Source organism: Daphnia pulex, chromosome 1 (assembly GCF_021134715.1).
Source record: "Daphnia pulex isolate KAP4 chromosome 1, ASM2113471v1".
Taxonomy (NCBI): domain Eukaryota; kingdom Metazoa; phylum Arthropoda; class Branchiopoda; order Diplostraca; family Daphniidae; genus Daphnia; species Daphnia pulex.
Window position 1 is genome coordinate 5,537,271 of NC_060017.1, and position 24,868 is coordinate 5,562,138.

General features: G+C 43.0%; 3 protein-coding genes and 2 long non-coding RNA genes across 12 annotated transcripts; 4 read left to right on the forward strand and 1 right to left on the reverse strand.

Annotated features, from left to right (window-relative positions):
- The first annotated feature begins 6,278 nt into the window (after positions 1-6,278).
- Positions 6,279-14,137, forward strand: LOC124189934 (solute carrier family 2, facilitated glucose transporter member 10-like). 5 transcript variants are annotated; one of them, XR_006872725.1, is made up of 4 exons: positions 6,282-8,343; positions 8,428-9,131; positions 9,229-10,009; positions 10,170-14,137. XR_006872725.1 is itself a non-coding variant. In XM_046582462.1 (4 exons), the coding sequence occupies exons 2-4, from the start codon at positions 8,010-8,012 to the stop codon at positions 9,934-9,936; spliced, it is 1,746 nt and encodes a 581-aa protein (XP_046438418.1). In that variant the 5' UTR covers positions 6,282-7,901; positions 8,007-8,009; the 3' UTR covers positions 9,937-14,137. The 5 variants fall into 5 exon arrangements, 3 of the variants coding, with proteins under 3 accessions (XP_046438426.1, XP_046438418.1, XP_046438405.1); XR_006872726.1 differs by having other exon boundaries at positions 9,229-11,386; positions 11,460-12,535; XM_046582462.1 differs by having other exon boundaries at positions 6,282-7,901; positions 8,007-8,343; positions 9,229-14,137.
- Positions 14,138-14,270: 133 nt separating this feature from the next.
- On the forward strand, positions 14,271-19,368 carry LOC124189987 (iroquois-class homeodomain protein IRX-5-like). Of its 2 annotated transcripts, none has more exons than XM_046582508.1 (5): positions 14,271-14,548; positions 16,394-16,719; positions 16,784-17,198; positions 17,267-17,403; positions 17,480-19,368. In XM_046582508.1, exons 1-5 carry the CDS (start codon positions 14,533-14,535, stop codon positions 17,846-17,848), a joined length of 1,263 nt encoding a protein of 420 aa, XP_046438464.1. In that variant the 5' UTR covers positions 14,271-14,532; the 3' UTR covers positions 17,849-19,368. The 2 variants fall into 2 exon arrangements, with proteins under 2 accessions (XP_046438464.1, XP_046438456.1); XM_046582500.1 differs by lacking the exon at positions 14,271-14,548 and adding an exon at positions 15,614-15,909.
- Positions 19,369-19,393: 25 nt separating this feature from the next.
- LOC124189966 (RNA polymerase II degradation factor 1-like) lies at positions 19,394-22,296 on the reverse strand. 3 transcript variants are annotated; one of them, XM_046582493.1, is made up of 9 exons: positions 22,163-22,296; positions 21,900-22,081; positions 21,549-21,821; positions 21,044-21,476; positions 20,886-20,978; positions 20,555-20,797; positions 20,225-20,495; positions 20,098-20,149; positions 19,394-20,032 (listed from the first exon to the last, which is right to left on the reverse strand). In XM_046582493.1, exons 2-9 carry the CDS (start codon positions 21,990-21,992, stop codon positions 19,826-19,828), a joined length of 1,665 nt encoding a protein of 554 aa, XP_046438449.1. In that variant the 5' UTR covers positions 21,993-22,081; positions 22,163-22,296; the 3' UTR covers positions 19,394-19,825. The 3 variants fall into 3 exon arrangements, with proteins under 3 accessions (XP_046438449.1, XP_046438445.1, XP_046438436.1); XM_046582489.1 differs by having other exon boundaries at positions 21,044-21,821; XM_046582480.1 differs by having other exon boundaries at positions 20,098-20,495; positions 21,044-21,821.
- A 20-nt stretch (positions 22,297-22,316) lies between these two features.
- On the forward strand, positions 22,317-23,156 carry LOC124190006. Its single transcript, XR_006872763.1, has 2 exons — positions 22,317-22,713; positions 22,823-23,156. It is a non-coding gene; the product is annotated as an uncharacterized LOC124190006 (long non-coding RNA).
- Positions 23,157-23,376: 220 nt separating this feature from the next.
- Positions 23,377-24,645, forward strand: LOC124189998. The gene is made up of 4 exons (XR_006872760.1): positions 23,377-23,503; positions 23,603-23,720; positions 23,791-23,867; positions 24,478-24,645. It is a non-coding gene; the product is annotated as an uncharacterized LOC124189998 (long non-coding RNA).
- Positions 24,646-24,868: the final 223 nt, after the last annotated feature.

Here is a 24,868-nt window from a genome sequence, read left to right on the forward strand (position 1 = left end):
GATTCTGTGTGCTGATGCATCGGCCGGCCAGCAATTATGCACGATTTGACCAACAACAGCGACCGAATAATCATGGAGAACTCTGTCGAATAAGAAGAGAAGAGAATGGCCCAAAAAAACATTTCACGGATGGCTGCCCATTTGGCTTATCCGCAATCCTTTAGTGAGTGGAATGGGTGCGATGATTGGATGCGGCCTGTTAACGATACTCGAACTTTTGGGGGTAATTAAAGCGCAACCGGCCTTGACTTTCACTCGATTTCTTACAAAACAAAACAAAACAAAAAAATGAACATTGAAAGTCAATGAAAGAAAACTGAACTGAATGAAAAAGTTTTCCAGACATTTTCCCCCCAACGTCCAGCAGGAAAAAAACCAAAAACAAAAAAATGATTGTTCTGTGTGTTGCGGAGACTGAATTTTCTGGCCGTCTTGCTGGAGAATGACAACCGGCTCACAGCCCAAAATATCTCGGACAGATGGAAAATAGCAATAAAAGTAGCCCAGAAGAAACAACCAACTCGAAATTGTTTATTCATTCCTTGGGGCGCATCGTCTAGCAGCACCCGTGTCGGTCCGAGACTTTTTGAATGCCGACTTTGAAATGATATTCATTTCCATGTTATGTTATAGTAGAGTCTATTCTACTAGAAGCGGTAGTGCCATTTTGAATTTTAAGAGTTGTTTTTCCTTCTTCGTTCGCTAATTTCTATTCATATTTTACATCAGCTGCTGGAATGTAAAGAAGAAGAAGAAGAGGGGGGGAGCAATAGGTACGAGCAGGTATATACGAGGTTCGGTCGGGAGTGCAGCGATGGGTTGCACGAAGTTGAACTCTCTTCTCTCTTGTCATGCCAATGAACGACAGCTCTGAAAGAGGCGTGTCTACGTCTTTTTTTAACGTCTAGATGCACTTCACGTGTAGGTTCTCAAATCAAATGGAATGAAAGTCCTAAACTATGTATGTGCGGTGCTCTTCTGGAGCATGTGTTATAAACTATGTCGGGGTTGAAACTGGAATGGACCAAAATGGAACTCTGAAATCACGCGGGAGGCAGCTCGCTATTAGGAGCGTAACAACTTTCTCTTCTTCTTTAGAGTATGGCCCCCTCTTCCGCACATCAGCGCAGGTGCTTCCGTCATCCAAAAGAAGATGGAACACCGACAAAATAATAATGTCTTTAAATCGTCGTAAAAAAAACCAAAATATTCTCTTTCTTTCTGGTTAGATTTTGTTCTTAGAGTCAGTTAAGGAAAGTCTGCTGATGTGTTTTAGGGTTTCCGATGTAATTGTGTTATTACCGCCGAATTATTACAGATTTGCTTTTGGGATAGATATAAGAAGAAATGTGTATTTCTTTTTCTTTCTTTCCTCGCTGACTCGATTCTTTTTGAGCCCCATTTGCTGGCTTGGCCCTTGTGCGTTTCGACTTGACAATGAACTGTTAAACCGGCTCGATGGCGCCACATCACGCGCGCGCGTGTCTCCCTCTCTCTCTCCCACCCGTTTTCTTATTTCCCGGACGAAATAAACGGATCGAGAAATTGTTGAGCATGAAAAATCTTCTGAGAAAATATCAAATGCACTCCAACTTTTTTTGGAGGCTATTATAATAGTACTTCTTCTTCTTTTTTAGAGTGCCTTTTGTGTTTACACCCGGGGAAGATATGGGAAAAGGGCAATTTGGATGTACTAGAAATTCCCATCAACTCTGAATTCTATTCCAGAGTTTCCGTTGGTCTTTCAATTGGGAACGGCCAGCAGTTTTCCCTTTCTGTTGACAATTTTCGTGAATAATGGACGAGTCAACTTTCAGTGTATCACCGGAACAAGCACAACTGTGAGTAGTGTATATAGTCTAGAACACTGAAATAAAACAAACACTCTCTCTTTCTTTTCTCTATTGTCCGTCCAAACTCTCTCTCTCTCTCCCTACAACTTATTTTTGTTTTTATTATTCCTCCTCCGCTTCCGTTCCGAAATAAAAAAAAAAGTTACGAACAATATCATTTTTTTTCTCGACTCGATAATAATTGAAGAGAGGGGTGGGGGAATAGATTGATATGAATGAAAACTAAAAGACGTGAAACGTGAAAGCGGCCTCGGTTATTTGACTCTTGAGACGAACGGCGTGTATATACGGTTCACGGTTTCCAGGTGGGTAGGACAGGTGACCATGGACGAGGCCATCCACTATCTCTTTCTTTCTTCCAGCCATACCTCGGCTGCGCTTATAGCTCGCATTTATTATTCAAATCAAAAGTTATTCTCGAGAATTCTTTTTTCGAGCTTTTTCAGTCTAAAAGAATGTTAAGGACGAACACATAGATTTGGTTCGTTTACGTGTGTATCCATGCAAATCCATGCAGAGACAACCACACACACACGCGAATGACGGAGTTGCTGGATCCACTTTTTTTTTTTGGTGCGACTTGCACGAACTCTAAATACGGACGCAGAGGTCAAGTGATTTGATTAGCCATTCAAGGCAATCCACTTGGCGACGTGGTGTACTTGCACTAAAATACCACGCGAATCTTTGTTGGCATCTCTTTCGCCGGGTGCCTTGGATAACTTAGCTTCCTCCTCTTTGGTTATTGTTGAGCTTGGTATAGTTTGATGGATCTTTTGCGTCAAGAGCCGGCAGTGCTTTTATTGTTACGTACTCCAGAGGACACGATTTATAATGTATTCATAATCTGAATACTGTCTAATATACATATTTCTATCGAATCAATCCCGATCTTGTTTTTTGGTTGTTTCCTCTGGGGTTTTCCATCGCCAGGTCGTTCGTCCCCTTTCATCATCAACATATTTATTCATGAGAAAATCTGTGTAGACCGGTGACGAAAAGGAAATACTTAAGTTATTATTTTTTACTACGGCGACGACGACACTGCGACAGGTTTTAGTTTTTTATCACATTTCTAAAATAGTCCTTGGCAGATTGGGTTCCCAAAGTTTTATATCGGTTGCCCTTCAAAAACTTGCAGCGCGCAAATTCAAATCAAAATTCATTTACCAATTTTTTAAAATGCGCCAAACTTAATATACTGGTTTATACGTAGTCGCTATCTAAATGTCTTATTTATTCATTCGTATGAGTGATGATACATTATGCGATATCGTCCATTTCCAAATGAGAAGTTGCGCGCATCGTGCGACAGCTCCTGAATTTCATCATTGGTGGATTTGTCCACGTCGTCACAAAGCCATTTGCGTCCGGCGATAGAAAAATGACACTCGCTCGCACGCACGCGGCGGAAAAAGAAGCCAAAAAGGCAATTACCGAAATTCCTGTCTCATCCAATGCCCGAGAAAAAATCCCGTCCCATCTGTTTTATTCTTTCTTTTGGTTTTTTTTATTTTTAAAACTAAATTTCGAAAAGAAAAAAAAAACGAAATAAAATGACAAACAAAAGTTATCGGACGCGTCCCCTGGGGACGATCGTATACGTCCAAACACGTAGGTAATAATCATTATTTATTTCTATCTCTGCTAGACGGCAGTTCGTTCCCTGCTGCTTGAAACAAAACAAAATATTTTTTGAAAGAAAAAAAAGCAGTGCGTTTGTCGCAGGCTCACGAAAACTCTATAAAACACTTTTTTGTTTTTGTTTTTTTCTTTTTGTCTTTTTGGTTTTCCGCTCCTCTTCTCACGCCGGTCAAAAAAGCTCGGCTCACGCTTTGCTGGACACCCGAAATGTCGTCGTCGACGACTGAGCACAGGTGATCGAAGCCAATGTTATGTTTGTCTATATATGTACGAGTTGTATTTGTCTGAGATTTAGGCTGTCTGATTTTAACTCGATTTTTTAACATTGAATTATTTTTTGGTGTTTTCCCTTTTTGTTGGTTGTTTTTTAAAGAAATTGAGATTCAAGAACGAAATGCAAGAGGAGTTTAGATGGCCCTTTGTTCCGCAATGTTGACGTTCTTTCATCCGCCGGATAGTTTCCGCTTTTCTTAAAAAATACTGTGTGCGGATCGATTGTTGTTATTTCAACGTCCTGTTTTCTTTTTGGTGTCGCTATTTGAGATGTTAGCTATTCAACTGGGGAAGCAAGCTAGATAGGCTGGATGAAAAGATTATTCAGCGCGGTAGTTAATCCGGTTAACGTTCAAATGCAGTCAGGTGGAAGGTGTGTAAGCCCAAGAAATCCATTGGAGGACACAGTGAAAAATGTGTTTTTTTCAAATCGAATTTGTGAGCTTACCTTGTTTCTTTAACTCCGTTATTTTCTGTTATTCCAATCCTTAAATTTTCCTTTTTTTTATTTTCACGGGTGATGGGAGCGGCGGCCAGGTGATACGTCTGTTTGTACTTTAGGTTCCTGACACACAGAAAGAGCTGCTGCTGCTGCTGCTGCTGGGCTCACCAAGGTCCAGTTGGACACGAAAGGGACGAGCTGGGCGTGTATCAACTAATAACGAGTTGCTGCTGCTGCTATACAGCCAAGAGTATGTGTGTGTGCTTATATCCGGCGAGAGAGACGTCTGCGGATGCGGTACACACACACACACTGTCGGAGGGGGCGAGGAAGGGATGTGTGTGTGTGTATAACAACAACACACACACAAGAGAAACGACCCTTATTTCCGACGATGGCTCTGTCGCTATTGACTTTGTGTTCCTAGAGAGCCGGCCCCAACACAATGGATGATCCACTCTCACTTTTCGATTGTCCGAACTTGTTGTTATTCACCATTGCCGGCCATCAGCACTCCCGTTTCCCTCCCATGTCGTCGCCATTGACGAAAATCAAAGCCAAGAACAAAATGACAAAGAACAAGAAAAAGGATAACATTTTTTTCGTGTAATTGAATTTCTCTTTCACGTCAATTGAAAGTGAATAATTGAGTTATATCCGATAGACGGTTGACTATATCTTTATTTTTATTTTTTCTTATCTTTCGATTGAAGATGGAAAAAAAATAAGGGAGCGGACAACACGCAAGAGCAGCTGTAAAATATTGTCGGAACGGAAGGAAAATCGTCGGAGCCTTCTGCACTCACACAAGACACCAACAACAAAAAAAGGAACTGGTGCGACTGCTGCAGCGCCAGTATATATAGCAGCTAGATAGCGTAAATATAGCAACTCCACAGGGCAAGAGGTATTATTATTATATAGCTCTTGATGGGTGGCGCTCCTATATAATATCTTTTCCCCCTGTTTTTTTTTTCTGTTTCATTCCACACGCTCCTCGGCCGCATGCGGCCCCCCCTTCTCTTTTCCCGCAATAGTTAACAAACAACAGGACGAGGCAGCAATCGCCCCAGGACGTGCGACAATAACACCTGGAGGTACCGAAACGAGTCATCAGCCAGGAGCTAGAGGTCGTCTGCTGGCACCACACAGCACGGCTCTTATTTATTATTATTAAGGAACCAACGAAACGAACGAACAAAAAATAGCTGATAATAACCAAACATTTTTTTTTTTCTTTTTTTCAATTTGATTTCTCGTTATGGCTCTGCTCACAGACTCTCATTTGGATTTCCATTGGTTATCAAGTCTTGTCTAATTTTTCTTGTTTTCATTTTTTCCTTTTCTCCCCCCGTCACTTTCCCACACACCTCGACGGGTGTCATTGAAGCGTCGTCATCACGAGCTAATTCACTTAGGAGGTTTTCGCCTTGACTGAAGCCCCGTCAACTATACACACCTGCGCACAAGGATGATCGTTAAATTCTTTGAAATGATGTGTATGCTCAACTCGACTTCACCTTTTCACTCTCGAAAGAAAAAGTGAAAAGAAGAAGAAGAGTCTCACTCCAGGAATGATTATATTACTCCGCTGGATTATTGCGAACCTTTTTCTTTTGAATTGAATAATTTACTTTTTTCTTAATAACGAGACTTTAGTGTGCATATTACTGTCTTTAGAGTTCTTCCTCAGTAGCTCAACAAATTTTGTCAAAGAAAAATGAAAGTTTGTCGCGCCTGATTCGCCGTGAATTTACTACCACCTACCAGTGAGCAGCAGCAGCAGCACTGCCGGTCTTGAATGAGCTCATTCCACTTATCCTTGTCCGCCATCCCGTCGTTCGGCAGCTCCGTTTACGAGCGTCATTTACAGTAAATCACGCAGTTCCAGTATATTCTCTGCGTGCAGTACGATACCGGGTGCTGCGGAGGACGGAACCGCCCGACTGGCGACGCTTTCAGGGGCTCTGATTGTCCTCGATTATTCACGTTTGAACGAGCCATTTAAGTGCCGACAACCCTCCCGTTTCCCCCCCCCCCCCCCTTATTTTTTCGTTTTCTTTTTCTCATCATCATCAACGCTTTCACTCGGTCGGAAAGAAGATTCGAAAATTGTTCAAATTTTCATTTTGAATTATTTTTTGACTCCCGGCTCCTGATGGCTCCTCGCCGCTTGGTTGACTCCATCTCCTCTGAATTCTCTCATCCCGGCGTGCGAAAAAATGGAATAATATCCGACAGGAGAAAATTTATTTTCTAAAAGTTGTGTACATTCATCTGTCGTCCGAATTCGAATTGATTGATGGACGCGTTCTTAATTTGTTTAGATATCGGCGGCGGCTGTTTTTTTTCTTTTCTTCTTTTCATTCTGTGTCCAACTTTCTCCTCTGGGTCTTTAAATCGCAATCAACGATTTGATTGTCCGTTGAATCACGACCGATATCCATGCGATCGGGTTCCGTTTAGCGATTTCCCCGTTGGCCACGATTGCAATTGATTAGCCCGTTATTGTTTTTCGTGACAGAACCGAGGCGGGGAGGTGGGCATTATAAAGAATAAGGAAAAACAACAGACAGAAAGACAAGCTGAAATTCACAAGTTTGATGGGTCGATTTATAATAGCGGGACGATGACGAGTGTTAAAGAAAAACAGCAGAGAGAGATCACAGGTGGTGGTGTTGGTGGGGGAAAAGAGTTGCGGGCAGTTGCCAACTTTCGCGCCCGCAGAGATATTAGAACGAATGGAAAACAACAACCGCTAATCCGTTATTACCTAGACACACATGTGTTTAGCGGTTAGAGGGCCGAATAGCCAAAAAAGAACCGGACTGGATTTCTCAATTCATTTGAAAATGGCGCCGGAGAAAATTCATGAGCAATATTGCACGCGAGAGTCTGGGCCGGGAGAAAATCACGACTTGTAAACCGCCCAATTGAAGAAATCGCGTTCGGGAAAGTGATGCTCGTCATTCAAATAACACGATATCTTCGGGAGTTGCAGGTGAAATTGGCAGGAATCAGGCGCCCGCAAATGTGAAATGCGACTTGGTTTTCATTTCTTTCCAGGTAAAAAGGGAAACAAATCTACGTCATCGTGTCTAAAGTTCAGGTGGAAAGGTTGTGGAGTAGAGAGGGCAAATGGCGAGACAAGAATATTGTCGATCAACCGCTCCCGCACTACGCTTTACATGTAACGCGTTCGTGAATACTTTTGCGCAATCAGGTGGGGAGGCCCTCCCGGGTTTTTTGTTGTTTTTTTTTCTATTCTAGGATCACTGTTGTTTTTCTGTGTCTCTCTTTTTCGAAAATAGTTCTTTTGGAATGGGCGAAGGTCGTTGGCACGCAATAGAGCCATCGCCTGAGCGCCAGCCACTCTCGATCGCCCGCTCAATTACGCATTCCGATAATTTTTCGCTTTCCCATAGCGGCGCCGAAACCTTCGTGAGGCGCACACGAGGCTTCGTTCTTTTTTTTTCTGATTTTTTTCCAACAGCCCATCGTAAAGATTGTAATAATGAATCTATTTTGGTTCAGTATTTATTTTCAAGGACATCTAGCCGCATCTAGCGGTGATAGTGGCAGACTTGCACGACAACACGCGAGTCTCTTGTTTTTTCTTCTGCTTGGAAATCACGGATGCCGATTTATGGCTTTCTTCAACGGCTGGATTACGGCCACACATAATTGGCGTATCTATAAAAACGAGACCTCCCTAGTATTTACGTGGTCGACTTTCTTATTATTTTGTTTTTCTTTCTTTCTTTTTCTTGGGGGCTGTTTGCTTTCGAAACTAGACCATGTGTGACAATGAAGAAGACGCCAGCACTGTTTTGATGTTGACAGCTGGAGGACAAGAAAGCCTGTTGAACGACGACGACGAACAAACGACCGACAATCAACAGCAACGGTTCTCGCACAATGGGCCGGCAAACTCCACGCCGAATTCGAATGTATTTCTATTCTGTTCGGCCTCTATGGCAGCCTTGGGTGGCCTGCTGTTTGGCTACGACATTGGAATCATTTCAACTGCCCTGCCTCAAATCAAAGCAGGGTTCTCGCTGACTTGCTTTCAGCAGGAAATGGTGGTCAGCCTCATGTTGGTCGGAGCCCTATTTGCATCACTGGTTGGAGGTATATTCTTCATAGTATTCTTCGTTTGACCCTCTGCGATTGCAATTAATTCCATTTTTCTCTCTCTTGTTCCTCGTTGTCCAGGTTCCTTCATTGATAAAATTGGCAGCAGAATGTCCATCATCCTAAACGCTGTAGTATTTATAGCAGGTGCAATTTTACTTGCACTTTCTCCCAGCTATGGCTGGCTGTTGGTGGGAAGATTTATTGTGGGCTTCGCTGTGGCCTTGTCAGCAGTCAGTGAGTGCATCTACATATCAGAAATATCCACTCCGCACAACCGAGGTATGCTGGTTTCGCTGAATGAACTTGCCATCACCGTCGGATTCCTAGTGGCGTACATAGTCGGCCTGGTATTCATCAACCGGCCGGATGGCTGGAGGTTCATGTTTGGCCTGAGCGCCGTGCCAGCGGCCGGCCAATTATTTGGCATGATACAATTGCCCAACAGTCCGCATTTTTTGGTGTTGAAGCATCGCGATCAAGAGGCCGAGGCTGCCGTTAAGAATTTGCGTCAATTGAAGAATCCCGACCAAGTCCGGCAAGAGCTGACCCACATCCGTTTATCGCTGGAGGCCGGTCGTTCGCAGAGTTGCTGGTCCTTGTGTTCCAGCGCCGATGGCTTGCGCGCTTCCATGATAATCGCCTTTGGATTGGTAATGGGACAGCAATTGACCGGCCAGCCGAACGTTCTCAACTACGCTTCAACCATTTTCCAACAAGTTGGTTTTTGCGGTCGTGATCCGGTCAGTGCTACGTTCCCAACCGTCGGCCTTGGAATCGTCAAGGTTTTCATATTTTTCGGAATTCCATGTCACCATTTAATTACGTTTGATTCGGGACCAGGTGTATTTATTTATTGATTGGATTTCATTCTTTTCTCAGTTGGCGGCCACGGTGGTTTCATTATTGTTGGTCGATCGCATGGGCAGGAGGAAAACCTTGCTACTGGGCGCACTCATCATGGCGGCCAGCTTGATTTGTCTCAGTGTCTTCGCCTTTGTCCAGCAGCAAGGTAGCGACACGATGAGACCCACCTGCACGGACGGCCAGCCTTCGAATTATTCGTCAAACGTCACATCCCCACTGACCGACGATTGCGGTTCATCGTCCCACGTCAATCCGGCACTGCGCTACATGGCCTTAGCTGCTTTAATGGCCTACGTGGCGGCCTACTCGTTCAGCTTCGGACCCGTCACTTGGCTCCTGTTGAGCGAGATATTCCCGGCCGCCATCAAGGGTCGAGCCATGGCCGTTTCGACTTCAGTCAACTGGGCCGTCAATCTAGTCATTTCGGCCACTTTCCTCCGCACCGTCCAGCTCCTGTCACTGGGCGGCGTGTTTGTCGGCTACGCCGTTCTCACATTCTTGTCGATCGTGTTCATTTTCCTGGCCGTTCCCGAGACGAGAAACAAGACGCTTCATCGAATCACCAAGGAACTGCAGACGACCACCTTCACCGGCCGCATGGTCCAGCACGCACGGCAATTTCCCTGCTTCAATAACTCCGCCTGGCTGCTGAAACTCGGCGGCAATTACTCCCAGCTGGCCAATAATAGTCAAGAAGTCGTTATGGAGACTCTCATCTCATGAAAATTGGCCCATTCCCCACATCGCTCGCTAACTGTGATTTTGGGTTTTCCCATCCAATAACAAATCAAATGAGGTAAATGACGTAATTTTTTAAAAGATGGCGCTTCATCGTGGAAACTTTTGCTCACTCCACGGGACCGTATCCAAGATCTGTTTCAAGATAATTTTTTCGTTCCAACTACTTTTTTTTTACTTCTTTTCTTTCATTCTCTTGCACATTATTCTTCGCCAAGATTCATTTCCGCCGCTTAAATGCCGTAGAGCTGTGGAATTTCGTACAGGGGGGCAAGCCAACTATTTCGTGTGCGTGGTTTCGTGCCTCTCGTTCACAAATAGCCACCAATGTCTTTTCTATTTCTTTTCTTTTTTTTTTTTTACCAAATTTCTTTTTTTAAATTTTTGTATTTTTATTTTCCGATTTCGCCATGTTGTGTGCTGCTATCTAGTGGCAATTCTGTCTACCCTGTGAATGTGACGTCACATTTTGTAATAGGTCGAGGACTCGAGGTGATTGCGATCACTGTACCGCAAAAAAAAAGAAAAGAAAAGAAATGCTTTGTTTTATACTGGAACGTGTCCTTCGATCCCCCATTCACATGGACTGGAAACGTTTGGTGAAAGGAGCATTAGTATATACCATGTAGCATTGAAATTTGGCTCGGAAAGTTGGAAACCCAAGAAGTTTGATTCACACATCCGTCAACAAAAATATCTAATCCTCCAATTGGAATATTAGGTGTCACCGACGTTCCGGAACTGCGTTTTGTTTCGTTTGTATTTTTTCCGCGATCGTTTTTTTTTCGGTTTAGCGTTCCATGACGTTGATTCTCCCGGTGTCCCTTTGAAAAACGACGACTCGCTGCACCGACGTAGCGCATTATCAGGTATAGGATGGATAACCTTACGTGGTTTTTGATGTGTGCGTGTGTGTTTGCAAGTTGACGGAAGCCGCGAACTGAAATCATCACAAGTCGAAAAAAATAACAAAAAAAGTGGGAGGAATGTAGGTCCATCCCAGGGTTTTTCCTGTTGGACATTTTGCTATCCTGGGACTTTCCTAAGCTCTGCGATAACGAACGATGGGTTTAGCTTATGCCCACAGAGTGTAGGTGTAGTAGTATATAGGCTCCACCTATCCTGCGGGGCCCGTCCTTGATCGCCGGTTACTTAATTATACTTCCCGACGCCCTTTGGCTCACGTTCGCCACGACGGGAGAGAACTAGAAATAAGTAGAGACGTAGAGAGAGCGTGATTTATGCTCGGCGAACGTTATAACCCCCCCTCTCGACTCTCTTTTCTTCTTTCTTCTTGTTGTTGGGCATCCATTCAAAGTCACGTTACGTTCCTCTTTTGTTTTCTTCTTCTTTTTACCTTTTGGCCCGATAGTAAACAGACTTTCAAGTTCTCCTTGTCATTCCAGTCTCGCGACGATGAGAACAGCGCAAAAAGGTCAGAGTCGTTACCCACAAGTTAATAGTCCCCAAAAGTCCCCTTCATCTTTTTTTTTTCTTTTTCTAACCAGGGCGCGGCTGACCGAGAGAAATTATCCCAACGCACTCTGAATTCGCTACTATGTAGGAGACCGTTGTTGACATTCGTGTCGTGCGTATACAGCAAAAGAGACTCGGGTTGAGGGGAGGAGGGCGATCTCTTTGGTAATAGCAGCGTCTAATCATCTTGTTATCCAATTTTTTTTATTTTGAATTCAAACTCTGTCCCGAATATTTTTGTGCGTTCGGTTCCCCTTTTATTTTTTTATTTTTTGACTGTGGTGTTCGTGAGACAGACGAATCGCGTGTCTTGTACATTATTATCTCTCCCGTCATTTTCGCCGGACGGAAAAAAATTTTTTGGGAAGAGTCAAGAAGCCACAGGATCCAAAGTCCTGTGTGTTTGTTTTTTTTTTCCCGAAAAGAAAGAGAAAGAAAGAAACGGTAAAATTTACAAGGGAGAGAGAGAGAGAGAGGAAAGCGCGTGAGTCGCATAGAGCACGTGACGCCTTTGACATCCCTGAGCAGCAGAAGAGAATATTTCCGTCCAGGGTCTCCTCCTTTTCATTCCACAAGTCACGCAGCGAAAGTTGTTCTCTCTCTCCTATAAGCGCTGATGCCAAAAGAGAGAGAGAGAGAGAACTGTTGTAAAATGTATCAACGAAAAAAGGACGGATGGAAAACACACACGAAAGAAGAAGAAGAAGCTGCTGGTCGGCTTGGCTGCAGATATGCTTTGCACGCGGGTATTTCGCTCCCGTTCCTTTTTTTTTCTTTTCTTTTTTTAGGAGCCAGAAAAATCCTTCCCTCCCGCCGTCGTCGTCGTCGTATATATACTCGTTTGAAAAAGAAGAGTATATTATAACAAGCGAAAGAAGAAACGACGACTACCGGCGCTCACGAAGCTATTAATAGGTTTCCTTCAAAAAGTCCTCGACGTTCCGTTATGTTCCTACTGGGCAAACCAAAAGATCCTACAGTCGGTAGAGTATGCGCTAAACTTTCACGTGATGCCTCCCATCGGGACTGGGGGTATCGAAATCAATGTATATAACCAGCTCTCATATACATATGCCAAATTCGAAAGGGAGGCGTGAGGGGAGGGCAGAGACTTCACCCAACTATTCGAAATATCCGTAGTCGTGTCGTCCGCGGTGCGGTGCGCCTGCGCTCACGCCGATGTGCGTCAGCCGCGCCTCATTATCAAAACTTTACGGTTCAATAGACGGAGAAACATGTGAGAGATGGACATTTGCGCTGGCTGTGTGACGCTATTGAATTGAATACATTTTTTCTCTTCTCGCATCGCCCACCAGTTCCAGGTAAAAGTCGTCAGTAAAAATGACGAACCCCTCCGCCAAATTCGCGCTGACAGATGATCATATCAAACGTGAGCGGTGGTGGTGGTGGTGGCGGAAACAAGGTTGTTGCGCAATCCGCGCAGAACCGCTGCCGGACAATCACATAATTATAATAAACTGGGCGTATGGAATCAAAGCCAGCACACATGCCCGTCGACCGTGAGTGCATTAAATATATACACGCGCATCGCAGCTTTTTCAGCGCTCAACAACTTTATTTTTTTTCTTTTTTTGTTTGGGGGGCTCTTTTGTTTGTGTAGTTTGTCCACAAGGATATTTTGGTTTGGTCGTAGCCTTAAATGGAATCGCTCGGCGTGAGCGCGCGCGCGCCCGTGAGTGGGACAGACCCGAGCAACAAGAGGCTATACGGCGACAGGGAGAAATTGCGTTCACCGTGTCTAGGTCAATTCCTATCTGGCAAGGAGGCCTTTAAGAGTCTCCAACATAGCGGTCTATAAGATGTGCAACGTCACAGACGTAGCTATAGAACTCTACTAGCGATTTAAAAAGGCTCCCATGCTGTTCGTTCGCAGTAACCTCATTTCTCTCTCTCTAGCCCGTACACACACACACACAAGTAGCGCAATTCCCGTTCGCCTTTTTTTTTCTGTCTCTTCAAGATTTCCTTTTTCAATCGATCAGTTCTTTTTTCTTTCTTCATGACGACGCTCCTCTCTCGTTTCCAAGGTGATAAGCAACTACCAACTACTCGAAAGAAAGTAGTGTGTGTAGTAGTAGTAGCTATATAGGACTTGTCACGGTTTGACAGCCGTAAACAACGCAACGTCATCATCCAACTCACGTTCTTCTACCAGGGAGTAATAAGTAGGAAGGCGCTGGAAATCGGTTATGGGCGAACCACGGCAACTAACGGAATCGAAAGTAGGCCTCGCGGATAAACATAGATTTTTCAGGCCTCTCTTATTTTGGCACCACTAGAAGAAATTGGGAAAAAAAAAGAAGAAAACTGGTTAGGCAAATGTGAAGGGAAAAATCACCACGGGTCGACTTTGAACAGAGAACCATTCTCTCTCTCTCTCGTTTTTCTTTTCATATTCGGGGCTATCCTGTTGTGTGTGTGACACTTGGGATAGGAAAACGAACGGTTAATCTTATTTCTCTCCTTTCTTTATCGACTCTTGGCTTGCACAAAAGAAAATGGGCAAGAAAAAGGGCCTGTCGTTTAATGAGAGTCAACCAGCGCCACCTATAACAACTTGACATTGGCCGTCTAAAAATAGTTATTGGGAATTTTTCTGGAACAACGTCTGACGTGGAGAATAGTGTTTGTATGATTCAACAACATTGATTGATCGATAGTGAGTGTGCGGTGTTGGTTGCGCGGTCACTTGATATTCTTGATAATAACGGTAAGGTTCATTTGCATAGCGGAAATGACTGCCGCTAGATGGCGTTTGAGCTTTTGACAGGGCGCCAAAGCGTTGTGCGCCACTAGGGGCGGGCCTTGCTGCTTTTAGGAATGGCCGATGCTCATGGTAGCCAAAGCAGAGTGGAGAAGGGCCCTAGAGGGAAGAGTGTGTAGACTTGTCAGTTTGAAACGCATGGCCAACGTGACTGAAAGTGCCTCCAATGTCTCGTCACCGTCGTTTGTTCACTTTCCAATGACGTTGTGTCGTTGATATTGTCTTATTCTTCACAAAGCACGTCGTTTTTTAACACTGGTAGGGGAAAATCAACGCGAAAAGGATTATTACTAACTGATTGGTCTAAACAGACGTCAAGAATGCTCAGGCTCAACGGTAAGTCTCTTCTTTTTCCATCTCCCACCGAGTGAGTGTGTGTGTGTTCCCTCGTTTTTTCAGTGTCGAAAAACTGCATGTGAGCCTCTTTGCAATGGCGCCCACGTGGTGACAATTTAGGCTCAGTCGATTTCGACATGTTTCCGACCTACTTTCGATCAAGCAGTTATCTGTCACTTTTTATTGAATACTCGTTGAAATGTGTGTTTCTTTCCTTTCGTGGTGGGCAAATCCAGTTTCTATTTAGCCACAACACGTGGCCTTCGAATTGCAAACAAGTTGGGCCCCCCTCCATCAAATATCCAGGAACTCGTTTCATTAACTCTCTCCCATGAGAGATTGTAGTAGTACGTTTTCGATGTCAAAACCTTTTTTTATTTTTTATTTTTCTCTTTTAAAAGGGGCGCGATAGCCCAACGTTTGTTTTCATTGGGGCAATTTCGACGACGTTGTGTGTGTGCTTGTAAGGATTCCAGTCATTTGCAACTGTCAAAAAACCAAAAAGTTTCTAGTGACAGATCGACCTTGGCGCGTTGCTTTGTTTGCGGGCAGAGAGAGAGAGAGAGAAAAGCACATTCGTCGTGACGTAACAGACAACTTGTGATGTGGGTCATTGCCTACCACTAGTAAAAAAAATTTAAAAAAGAACTTTTTCTTCGTACACGATAGCTGCTGGTTGGTTGGTGTTTCGCTTTCGAAAAAATTTCTCTTTGCTTTGGTGATTTGCACGGCTTTTGTTGTTGCTCCAATGCCCGAGGCGCATCTTCACTAGTCTACTCGATTTCGCTCTCAGACTCTGTTTGAAATTGAGAAGATTTTCTTAAGCCCAGTCACGATTCCCATAACCGAGACCGCTATGGGGGATTGGTGGGATCTGGAGAAGTGGAAGACAGGTTGACGTTTTGGAAGTCAAAAGGGGAGAGAGAGAGAGAGAGAAGAAAATGAGAGGTGGGTAAGAAAATGGCCGAATTATTTTTGGGTTGTGCTACTCTGAGCTCGAATTGGGCTCGAGTCCAGGTCGAAAGATGGTGGTGATGGTGGTACATGCACCCGGGCTTGCAGAGAGTTGCTGCCGTTGTAAAAGCGATGTGTGTGGAAGACGATCCCGAACGTCAGTGACGTCATTTCGGTCAGTGAGCCTCGACCAAAGCGCTCTCGTGCGTCTCCATATTGCAACTGCTCGTCTTTTTTCTTTCAAGTAGAAGAAGCAGGCCAGCAGCTTTGTGTGTGTGTGTGTGTGTGTTGTTTTGCCTTCAAACAGACAGTGTAATTTGAGCGATCGTCATCCAATCTGACGTTTCCCCTCCGCACTGAAATGTCAAACAAGAGGTGGCGCTGTTGGCTGGATGAAAATCATAACGGTGACTTGAGTCGGGGCACTGGGAACACCAGCGCTCGCGCGCTTTCCAATATTTGTCTTACTCACGAAATTCCGCTCCTGGGAAATATTAAACCCAACAAAGTCTTGTTTTGATTACCGTTTTTTTTCCCCCCGTCTCCCAGTCTCAATTTCTCTCTACTTGTGCGCGCTCTGCTCTTTTCCATTTTCAGTTGCTTGGGCTTTTGGGCCATGATGGGGGGTCTCGTGACTGAAAATAGCCGAGCTCTGGTTCAGAGGTAGACAGTAAAACTTTGACAGGTTCCACTTCAATCCCCGACCGGGTTTCATTTATCAAATCACAGATGGCGTGTAACGTCACGAGGTGTGCACGCGAGCGAGATGGATATCTTTGTTTTTATCTCCCTTGCGCTTGTTATTGTTATTATGACTTGATCATCTCGAGAGCTGCTCTGTCCTATCTGCAATTTCATGAATCTTTTTTTGTTTTCTGTCATCCAATTTAGATCGAGAGAGACGCCGTTCGACGGAAGATGTGGAACATTCATCGTCGGACGGCGAAGATTACGGCGCAATGGATTCTGTCATGTCTGGGGGCGAAGAGACTTCCGAAGCTGGGCCAGCGGGAGCCAGCGGCTCTGGTTCACGGGGCAGTATCCATCATCACCGTTCCAGGCAACAGGCAGCTGCTGATAAGCGGCGACGAGGCAATCTTCCTAAAGAGTCTGTCCGGTTGCTCAAGAAATGGCTCTACGATCATCGCTACAATGCCTATCCCAGCGATAATGAAAAAGCTATTCTTGCCAAAGAAGCCGGACTCACCGTGCTCCAAGTAAGTCTCTTTCACGCATGTGTGTCTGCCATTCAACTGATTTTTTATTTTTGTCACATTGCAGGTCTGTAATTGGTTCATTAACGCTCGGAGACGAGTCTTGCCTGAATTGATCCGTCGTGAAGGCAACGACCCTCAGCGCTACACCATTTCTCGGCGAGGGAAAAAACAAGGTGGAAGTCCAACTAAGCGACCGCCGACCTCGTCGAGTTGGTCGGAGCAGGAGAATGAAAACGAACAGGAAGTGGAATCTCACAGCAGGGAGCAGCACGGCAGCGACGGCGTGGCTTCAGTCGGTCAGAGTAGTAGCGGCGGCGGAGCAGGTGGCGATTGGTCACCCGAGTCACAGAGCTGTGGCGACCACGACTACTTTGAAGATCACCCGTCCAGTGGATTCGGAGTCGAATTAGAGGTAGAGAACGCCGAGCTGGAAACACATCATCATCATCACCACCCGTCCCACACAGCCAGTGCCAAACGTAAATACCGACATTTAAATTGCCTGTCTGTTTTCATCGTTACAAAATGCTGTTGTTGTTGTTAACAGGACGATCGGGGCAGACCATACATCCAACGTCACCTACACCTTGTTCTTCGCCAGCCGTTGTTTGTCCTTGTGGTTGCGGTGACGAAGAAGTGGAACACCGTGAAAACTACGTAGTCAGAAAAGCTCAAACTCAAATGGTAGGACACACACCTATATTTTCAATATTCCGTTTGGCTTGAGGCATTCCGCTAATTTGTTTTTCGTTGGTCACAGGAATCTCTCTGCGAAATATCGCGCTGGTTCCGTGAAGAGCAGCAACAGTCGAATAAGAAACGAGATGACGGCGAAGAGACGATGGAAGAAGAGGATGACGAGAAACAGTTTTGCACTCGAACCGAAAGTTGCGCCGATTCGTCCACTTCAAGTTCTCGAGACACCTGGACGCCTGTCCATGTCGAGCCGACCTACGGACCTTGCCAACGCTGTTACCCGCGCAACCTGAAATTCGCTCCTCACAGCAGCAACCACGTCACTCCACCGCCAACGCCTCCCGACGAGAGAGACAAGTTTGAATGTCTTTACTTGCTGGTCGATACGGCCATTAGCCGCATGGAGCGAGAGCGAGGTAGGCCGTGGAAGTAGAAACAAAAGAAAGGAAATTCTAGGAGCAGCATTCAACAGTAGTAGTACAAAATCAGAAGAAAACAAATCAGATGGAAAAGTCAAGTAACGCTCTATTCTCCGGTTCCGAGTCTCCATGACATTTGTCGCGACATCCTACAACCGATAAGTACAACTCGATTAAGAGAAAAAGAAATAACACACACGCCGACAGAGAAATAAGGAAAAGAGACGCACATGTAAGGCCATTTTGAATTTTTCCCAACCGAGCGGTTCGCGTCGGATTAAAAAAAAAGTAGTCCAAATTCGTTTTTTTATGTTTTAAATCACCATTTCCCCGTGTTACTTCTTCATCTCTTTTTGCATTTAGAATTCAGTCGACAAGTTTATTTTAAATAGCACAAATCGCACGCACGGCTCTTGAGGCGCAGTCTCGAGCAAGTCCTCTGGTCGCGAGAGAGGCCATCTCCCTAAATGTGTTTCCCCACTCCTGCAATCGGTCCGTGTCCTTGATTTTTTTTTTCTGTCCCGAGTTCCAGTATCCAAGTTTTCCCCACCTAAAACACAGAATTTTTTTGCGTCTGAGGTTCTCAGATTGAGTTGTAGTAAATTGCGTAATGGTATATAGAGTTACTTTCAGGTCGTTAATTCTTTTGGCTGGTTGACAGTCGAAGAAAAATGGATAATATCGTCCGAGCGTTCTTTCTACAAAATATGCGCAGTTACTTAGAAATAATTCGTGGTTTAAAACATAATTTAGTGCCATTCTTTTTGTGTTACACAAGATTTTTTTTTTCGTCCCTGTAGAAAATTCATAGAGAGAAAACCACACACCGAGCTGGCCCATCATTTTGTTGTCTTTCGAGACACATAATCTATCATTTCGTTGGAGTTATAATTAAATCCTATGTCTTGTGCGTTGGTACGAATGTGGATGAGGGGGGTGATGGGAATTAGATTTGTGGCGACACTTTTGCTCAACTCAAATCGAAAAAAAAAGAAAGAAAGAAATTCAAGAAAACTAAGCGAGAGAGAGCTTTTGTATACGTGTAGGCTCGGAGAAACCGGTAGAGCGGATGAAGAGAGCGAATCCGAAAAAAAAAGCCAAATTTTTGCGCGCACTTTTTTTTTTCATTATTATTATTATTTGTTGAATTTACCTTGTGTGCCTTAATCACCTAGAGAAAAAATTATTTGGTGTATTCATGTATCTCTCTCTCTCTCTCAGCTTCTTCTTAAACGATCCTCTACTATCGTCTCCCGTTGATATGTTGCCTTTTCTCTGTCTCGCTGTTTGTATGGCAGTTACGCCAAACTCCAGCCCCCCCCCTCCTCCCTCTCCTCGGATAAAAACAAAATTAATTCTGAGTTTAGTGCGTGTTATATATAACCTTTTGTGTGCGTGTGTGTGTTGCCCGCCAGCCCTCCTCTCAGCAAAAAAATGCATCAACTCAGATTTAAAAAAGAGAAACATAGTCCTGGAACTGACGCATCCAGAGAAAATCTGTCAATATATTTTTAGTACGCGGAAAGAAACACAATGGAACTGTTTCGTCTTTTTACTAGCTCTTCGAAATAACGGTTTTATTTTTAGAATCACAGTTTTCCGGATTACACAAACCAAGGATGGATGGATTATAATCTAAGCCAAAATAGTAAGGTAAAAATTATGTGCTAATGTGATGTACGAAGGTACAAAATATCCTGGCAATCACGTCAACTTTTACAAACCGATTTTTAGGCCACTACGAATCACCCCCTTCACTCCCTGCCGGATAATTTGATTTGAAAAGGTATTATATAGTACGTAGAAAAACATAGTAAGCAAGATAAGAATTAGAATAAAACTCGTTCTTCTTGATTCCCTCTATTACCCAAGTTGGCATCTCCCCCCCCCCTTTTTACCACCCTTCACGAATCAAATGGAAAAGGAAGAAAGGAAAACATAAATTGTAAGACAAAGTACAAAGTTTTCAAGAGATTGTAAGCAAGCGTAAACTAAATAGGTTCGATTAATTCGGCGATAACACGGTCCATGTCGCCATTGTGGCGTATCAAGAGCGTAGCATTGAGGCCATGATCCAAGAAACCCATTTCGAAAAGTTTCTGTTCTTTGGAAGCCATTTCTATGCGATAGGCCGGTTGTGTTCGGACTGGACTGCTTCTGGGCTGCGGGCTGACCGCGGCAGCTTGTGAAGCAACTCCCTGAAAAACATTGACATTAATTTTCTTTAGCATATCACACTTTAATTTATGAAAAATAATCATACAGGAACGAAAGTGTCGGCCAAGTTTCCAATGGCAGTTTTTGCTGCATTATATCTGGAAAAAGAAAAAAGTAAGTATTGAGAAATGTCAAATGCGTACAAAATAGTAGAAATAATAAAGATCAAATACGTCTGAGCAGCTACGGTAAGGGTCTCATCCCAAAGAGACTCGGGAATATTATCTACACGATAATTTGAATCTCGCTGGTAATGCCTGGGTGGACGAGAAACTTTTGGAATCTGTTGCGGCTGTTGTGGCTGCTGCTGCTGTTCTTGCTGTTTCTGTGGCTGTTGTTCCGACTCAACCATCGGACTGTGACTATATGGCTTGCGATCGCGCAGAAACTCTGAAGGCAACGGCTGGCTGTGTACTATTTCTTGGCGATTGATTTTTTCGACCTCTACAAACCAACAAATTAAGAGACTTGATTCGTGAAATAATTGTCAAGATTGCACCAACCTTCTGATGGTACGCAATACGGAGCTCGTTCTCGTTCGATCTCTAAGATAGGTTCAACTACAGGTTCCAATGCTACAGCGCCTTCGGTAGAACACGACGACATGTAACCGTCCAAAACAGTCGAGTTAGTCGATGATGTCATTGTGGACATTGAGAGCGACATTTTTTTAAGCTCCAATGCCGGATAGAGAGTGCCACTTGTTTGGGAAATGGTGGTATTATCAACTGACATTTGTTTGCAATCTGAAAAAAAAAGTAGAATTAATCAACTAATTAATCAACTATTTTCTCTAAATAGCACAGCTCAAAACAACATTGAAAATGAAATTACCTTTAAACTCGACCTTGGTTTCGGTTTCAAAGTCATCGCTGCTGCTACTGCTGTCATCGTAATCTGATATTAAAGGAGACATGTCTCTTGGCACTGCATAAATCAGAAAAATAAGCTTAATTTTTAGAAAATATTGGAAGCAATATCAAATTAATTACATCGAGCATATTCAGAGACAGGATTGACGTTCGGGGGCATTGAAATGACTTCGAACTCGCTATCTGAAGGACTGAATACTTCGCTGGTTTGGGAGACAGGACTTTCTTGATTTTGAAGTTTCTGCTCAAGCGAATTTTCAGCACTGGCCATTTGTGAATTGTCATCTTTTTCTGAACTGCACAACTGGAATTCTGGTGATTGTTCTTCAATATTGGAAGTTTCTGCTGGTCCATCTAATAGTTCCTGCCTGTCCAAATTTAACAATTTCGTTAAATGAACAAGTAGTTCTTTGTTACACAAAGTAGGATCGGTAGTTTCAGCTGAATTAGCAACATCTGTGGTATCAGAAAAATCTGCTGTTTGAACCAAACTTTTTGAAGGACTTGATTTTCTGGGTGGTATGGGTGGTGCAACCTTTGGTGTTTCATAGTTCTGAGCAGATATAAGATTATTTGGTGTAGTCTCCAGCATATTTTTCTCATTGTCAGTGTCTGACTCGCTTACGTTTTTCTGCAATTTGTTGCTTTTCTTGATTTCTTGCTGAATTCTTTTCATCCTCTTTTTTTTCTCTTCTTTCGCTTTTAAATTTTGAGATCCACAAAGAGCAGCTAGTTTTTCACTGCATTTATTTAGCTCTTTGCAACTACACTCATCAGCTGTAATTGGCTCATGAAAGGACCGTAGAGAAGATTTCAAATCTTCATGGAATTGATCAAGCATGATCCTCATACTGTAAGCAACTTTAGCGTGAACTTCTGCACATATTTCTGTTTTCATCTATAAAATACATAAGTGTTGTAATCTAAGATTTCTCTGTTATATATAATAATAGATTATTTGAAAAATCAAACTTACCTTTGTGAATAATGTAATAGCCCATGAGGGAATGCTATCATCCGCCATCTCGTATTGTTCTAATGTTACCTCTTCGTTCTTTGTGGAATCCATTGGTGCTTTTAATATGTGAAATTTGCAATGGCCACACAAAAGTCAAATCAAACCAGGTTAATGGATTTCTTTGTTTGGAAAAAAATTATCTAAACAAGAGATAGATATGTAAGATAACTGAGTCACAACGTATTAATAACGTCGTGACGATTATCTTCCTTGTTCTTTACCTTTTAGGTTATTGCGTAGTACCCACGTACGAAAACAAAAACACCGTGGAGATGGAGAGTGTTCTCCGTCAAGCAAAACCTGCTGTGCCAGGATATCGCTCTGGGTTTGTTGGGTAACTGGGATAACATGCGCCAATCAGAGCCTGTGGTGGCTGTGGAGTGTATAGAGTGTGTTCAGGGATTGAGCTATTGAGAATTGAGCCCAAGTAGTGTTGCCTGTTGGTGGGGGATGTGGAGGGAGGGGGGAGTTTTTGAATTTTGCAACTTTGTGTGATACTGATTTGTCATTTGTGTCTTTGTGTTCTGTTCCTGTTCCATATCAGTCCGCGCCGCTAAGCCAACACTCGCTTCACTTCATTGCAGTGTTGGCAGTAGAGGAGCACGTGTGTATTCTTCTTGTTTTAGGCATCTGTGTTGTGTGTGGTCGGTCTCCTAGAATTGACGATGAAACATTTGTTAACAGGATTTAGATTTTTTGCTTGTCCACTGACAGCTGGGTTTTGGAGGCCATGGCAAGTTAATAGCATAAAAGTGTTCCAGATTGGAAAGTGGTAATATGTTATTGTTTCCTTCTTAAAATTATGTATTTTCATGATTAAAATAGAGAATGTTCTGTTTATTTTTTATTACATTGAAGTAAGGTTTTATTTTTATCTTCAGATTCCTTCAATGTTTACAGCAAACACACATTTGAACAGTTGTTTGATATTTTGTTCACCGTGTCTAAATATTGTCTTAGTGTTTTGCATTTCATTTAATTTGTTTGTACCTGTCTTAATTTTATAATTTTTTTTTGTCATATGACTCATAACAACCAAGTGATGTTTTTAGCTGTTTGATGTTGCAATTGATGGATTCATCCATAAAATTCGCCCACCAAAAAAGGACCAGATTGAATTTGGCGGATTGTTTTCCTTTTTCATATGCGTTATGTCATTGAAGTAATCGTGTAATAATATAACCTGGGATTAATTCAATATATTTGGAAAACGAATCGATCAGGCTTCATTTCAACTGAGCAAGTTTATTGCCGAGAGAAGAAGAGCTTAAATGAACTTGAGTTAAAAAAACATTTCAGATTGCTAAATCCGTAAACTATTATATTTTCAACGAAACTGAAGCTTTACAGTTTACACCCTTTTCATATCGCTCAAAGGAGTCCTGAAATCCCCCACCAGGTGCCACTGCAGTTTTATAACAACAATGGCTGCCATGGTTAGTGCACGGTTAGCTGTCTTTCAGTTTCGATGCAGTACTTAAAGTGAACTATTAAACATTTCAAAATTTTTGTGAAGTAGCGTAATGTGGTAAAGCAGATTAAGTGTGTATCCAACATTATAGGTATTCTGCTTAGTTGATTTAACCATTTGTATTTTTTTATTTCCTCAACTTGCAATCTCACACTTATCAATTCTTTTTATGTCTGATTTTTTGAAACAGTGAAATCCATGTGAATGGAAAATAGCATTATCCAGGCTGTTCTTCAATTGCAAACAAAGAGAATTAAGATAGGAACAAACGCAAAATATCCAACTGAAATTCTCTTCATATTCATGGTGTAAGTTTTACTAAGTTGTACTGTAAAGTTTATACTAATTCCTTTTACTTCTTCTTTTGATCATGATCAGAATTTTGGAAAATCTTCTGTCCAGAGAATAACACCTTAAAAGAAAGAACTGTGGCTGTGATAATGTAGCAGTATTGTGTGAGTATTAGGTGTATTATTACCCGTTTTTGTTTGTTATGATTGTTTCTTATTTTAGTATAAGTCTCAATTTAGCTAGAGCAGAGATCCTTTTCATTTTGCTGTTTAAAATTTTAAACATCTCTTGTTTACTAGGCTAGACGATGGCTTAGATCGTTTTTCATCAGTCAGAAAAAAACAGTAGTTTCACTGTTTCAGTTACTTTTACTATACGCAATTCTATAGACATTTATCGTCAGTTAATTTTTAGATAATTTTGTGTACTGACCGTAAGCCACAAAGCTTATTGCATTGTTAGACTTTGGTAATTTGCTTGTCTACTTTCGGATTTAAAAGGAGTTAGTACTTCATTTAGTACTTATTAGACGCCCAAAAGAACTAACAGCCAAATATGAAATTCGGCCAAAATCGTGATTTTTCCTGAACTATAGGATATGGCATAAGACAACAATAAGTGCATATTCGTGATTTGCTGATTTGATTCAATATTTTGAAGTGCTCTCCATTGTTTTTGTTGACTTGTTTCTCTACGCCTCATAAAAGCATCATGCTTGTTATTGATTATGATTGTTCTTGTTATTGATCAAATCCTACTTAAATCTCTTTTTAGGTGAATCTGTCGCCGCCATTCCACAGCGCAGACTGACCCATTGGGATGGTGAAACTGACGAGAAAACGCTGAAATTCAAGAAAATTATGTAGATGTAGATAAATGACAAGTGCATATCTGGGCTCCCTTCTTTTCTGTGGCCCCGTTTCCCTAACTAACCACTAACCAACGCCCGCCGGTGGTCACTCACCCGCTGTGAAACCAGGAGGAGGGGAGGGCTCTGGTCGAACGGGGACTTGGAAGGCGCATGATCCGACGAAAACTTTTAGAGGGTCATGAGTCTAACCCGGAAGCCTAGTAGTGACTAATCGCTCCCCAGTAAAACTTGCCTCGCACTCTTCTCTCCTCTTCCATTTCCAGGTAATCTCCCTGGATCTACGCCGACACTGCA

Bases quoted from the DNA above. Each gene is read 5' to 3' on its own strand.
- LOC124189934 (XM_046582449.1), top strand. From the start codon at position 8,010: ATGTGTGACAATGAAGAAGACGCCAGCACTGTTTTGATGTTGACAGCT. The intron at 8,344-8,427 runs GTATATTCTTCA...CTCGTTGTCCAG, and splicing joins ATTTGCATCACTGGTTGGAG to GTTCCTTCATTGATAAAATT. The intron at 9,132-9,228 runs GTTTTCATATTT...TTCTTTTCTCAG, and splicing joins TCGGCCTTGGAATCGTCAAG to TTGGCGGCCACGGTGGTTTC.
- LOC124189987 (XM_046582500.1), top strand. From the start codon at position 15,864: ATGTCAAACAAGAGGTGGCGCTGTTGGCTGGATGAAAATCATAACG. The intron at 17,199-17,266 runs GTAAATACCGAC...TGTTGTTAACAG, and splicing joins CCACACAGCCAGTGCCAAAC to GACGATCGGGGCAGACCATA. The intron at 17,404-17,479 runs GTAGGACACACA...CGTTGGTCACAG, and splicing joins GAAAAGCTCAAACTCAAATG to GAATCTCTCTGCGAAATATC.
- LOC124189966 (XM_046582480.1), bottom strand. From the start codon at position 21,992: ATGGATTCCACAAAGAACGAAGAGGTAACATTAGAACAATACGAGATG. The intron at 21,822-21,899 runs GTAAGTTTGATT...TGTATTTTATAG, and splicing joins CTATTACATTATTCACAAAG to ATGAAAACAGAAATATGTGC. The intron at 20,033-20,097 runs GTATGATTATTT...AATGTTTTTCAG, and splicing joins TGGCCGACACTTTCGTTCCT to GGAGTTGCTTCACAAGCTGC.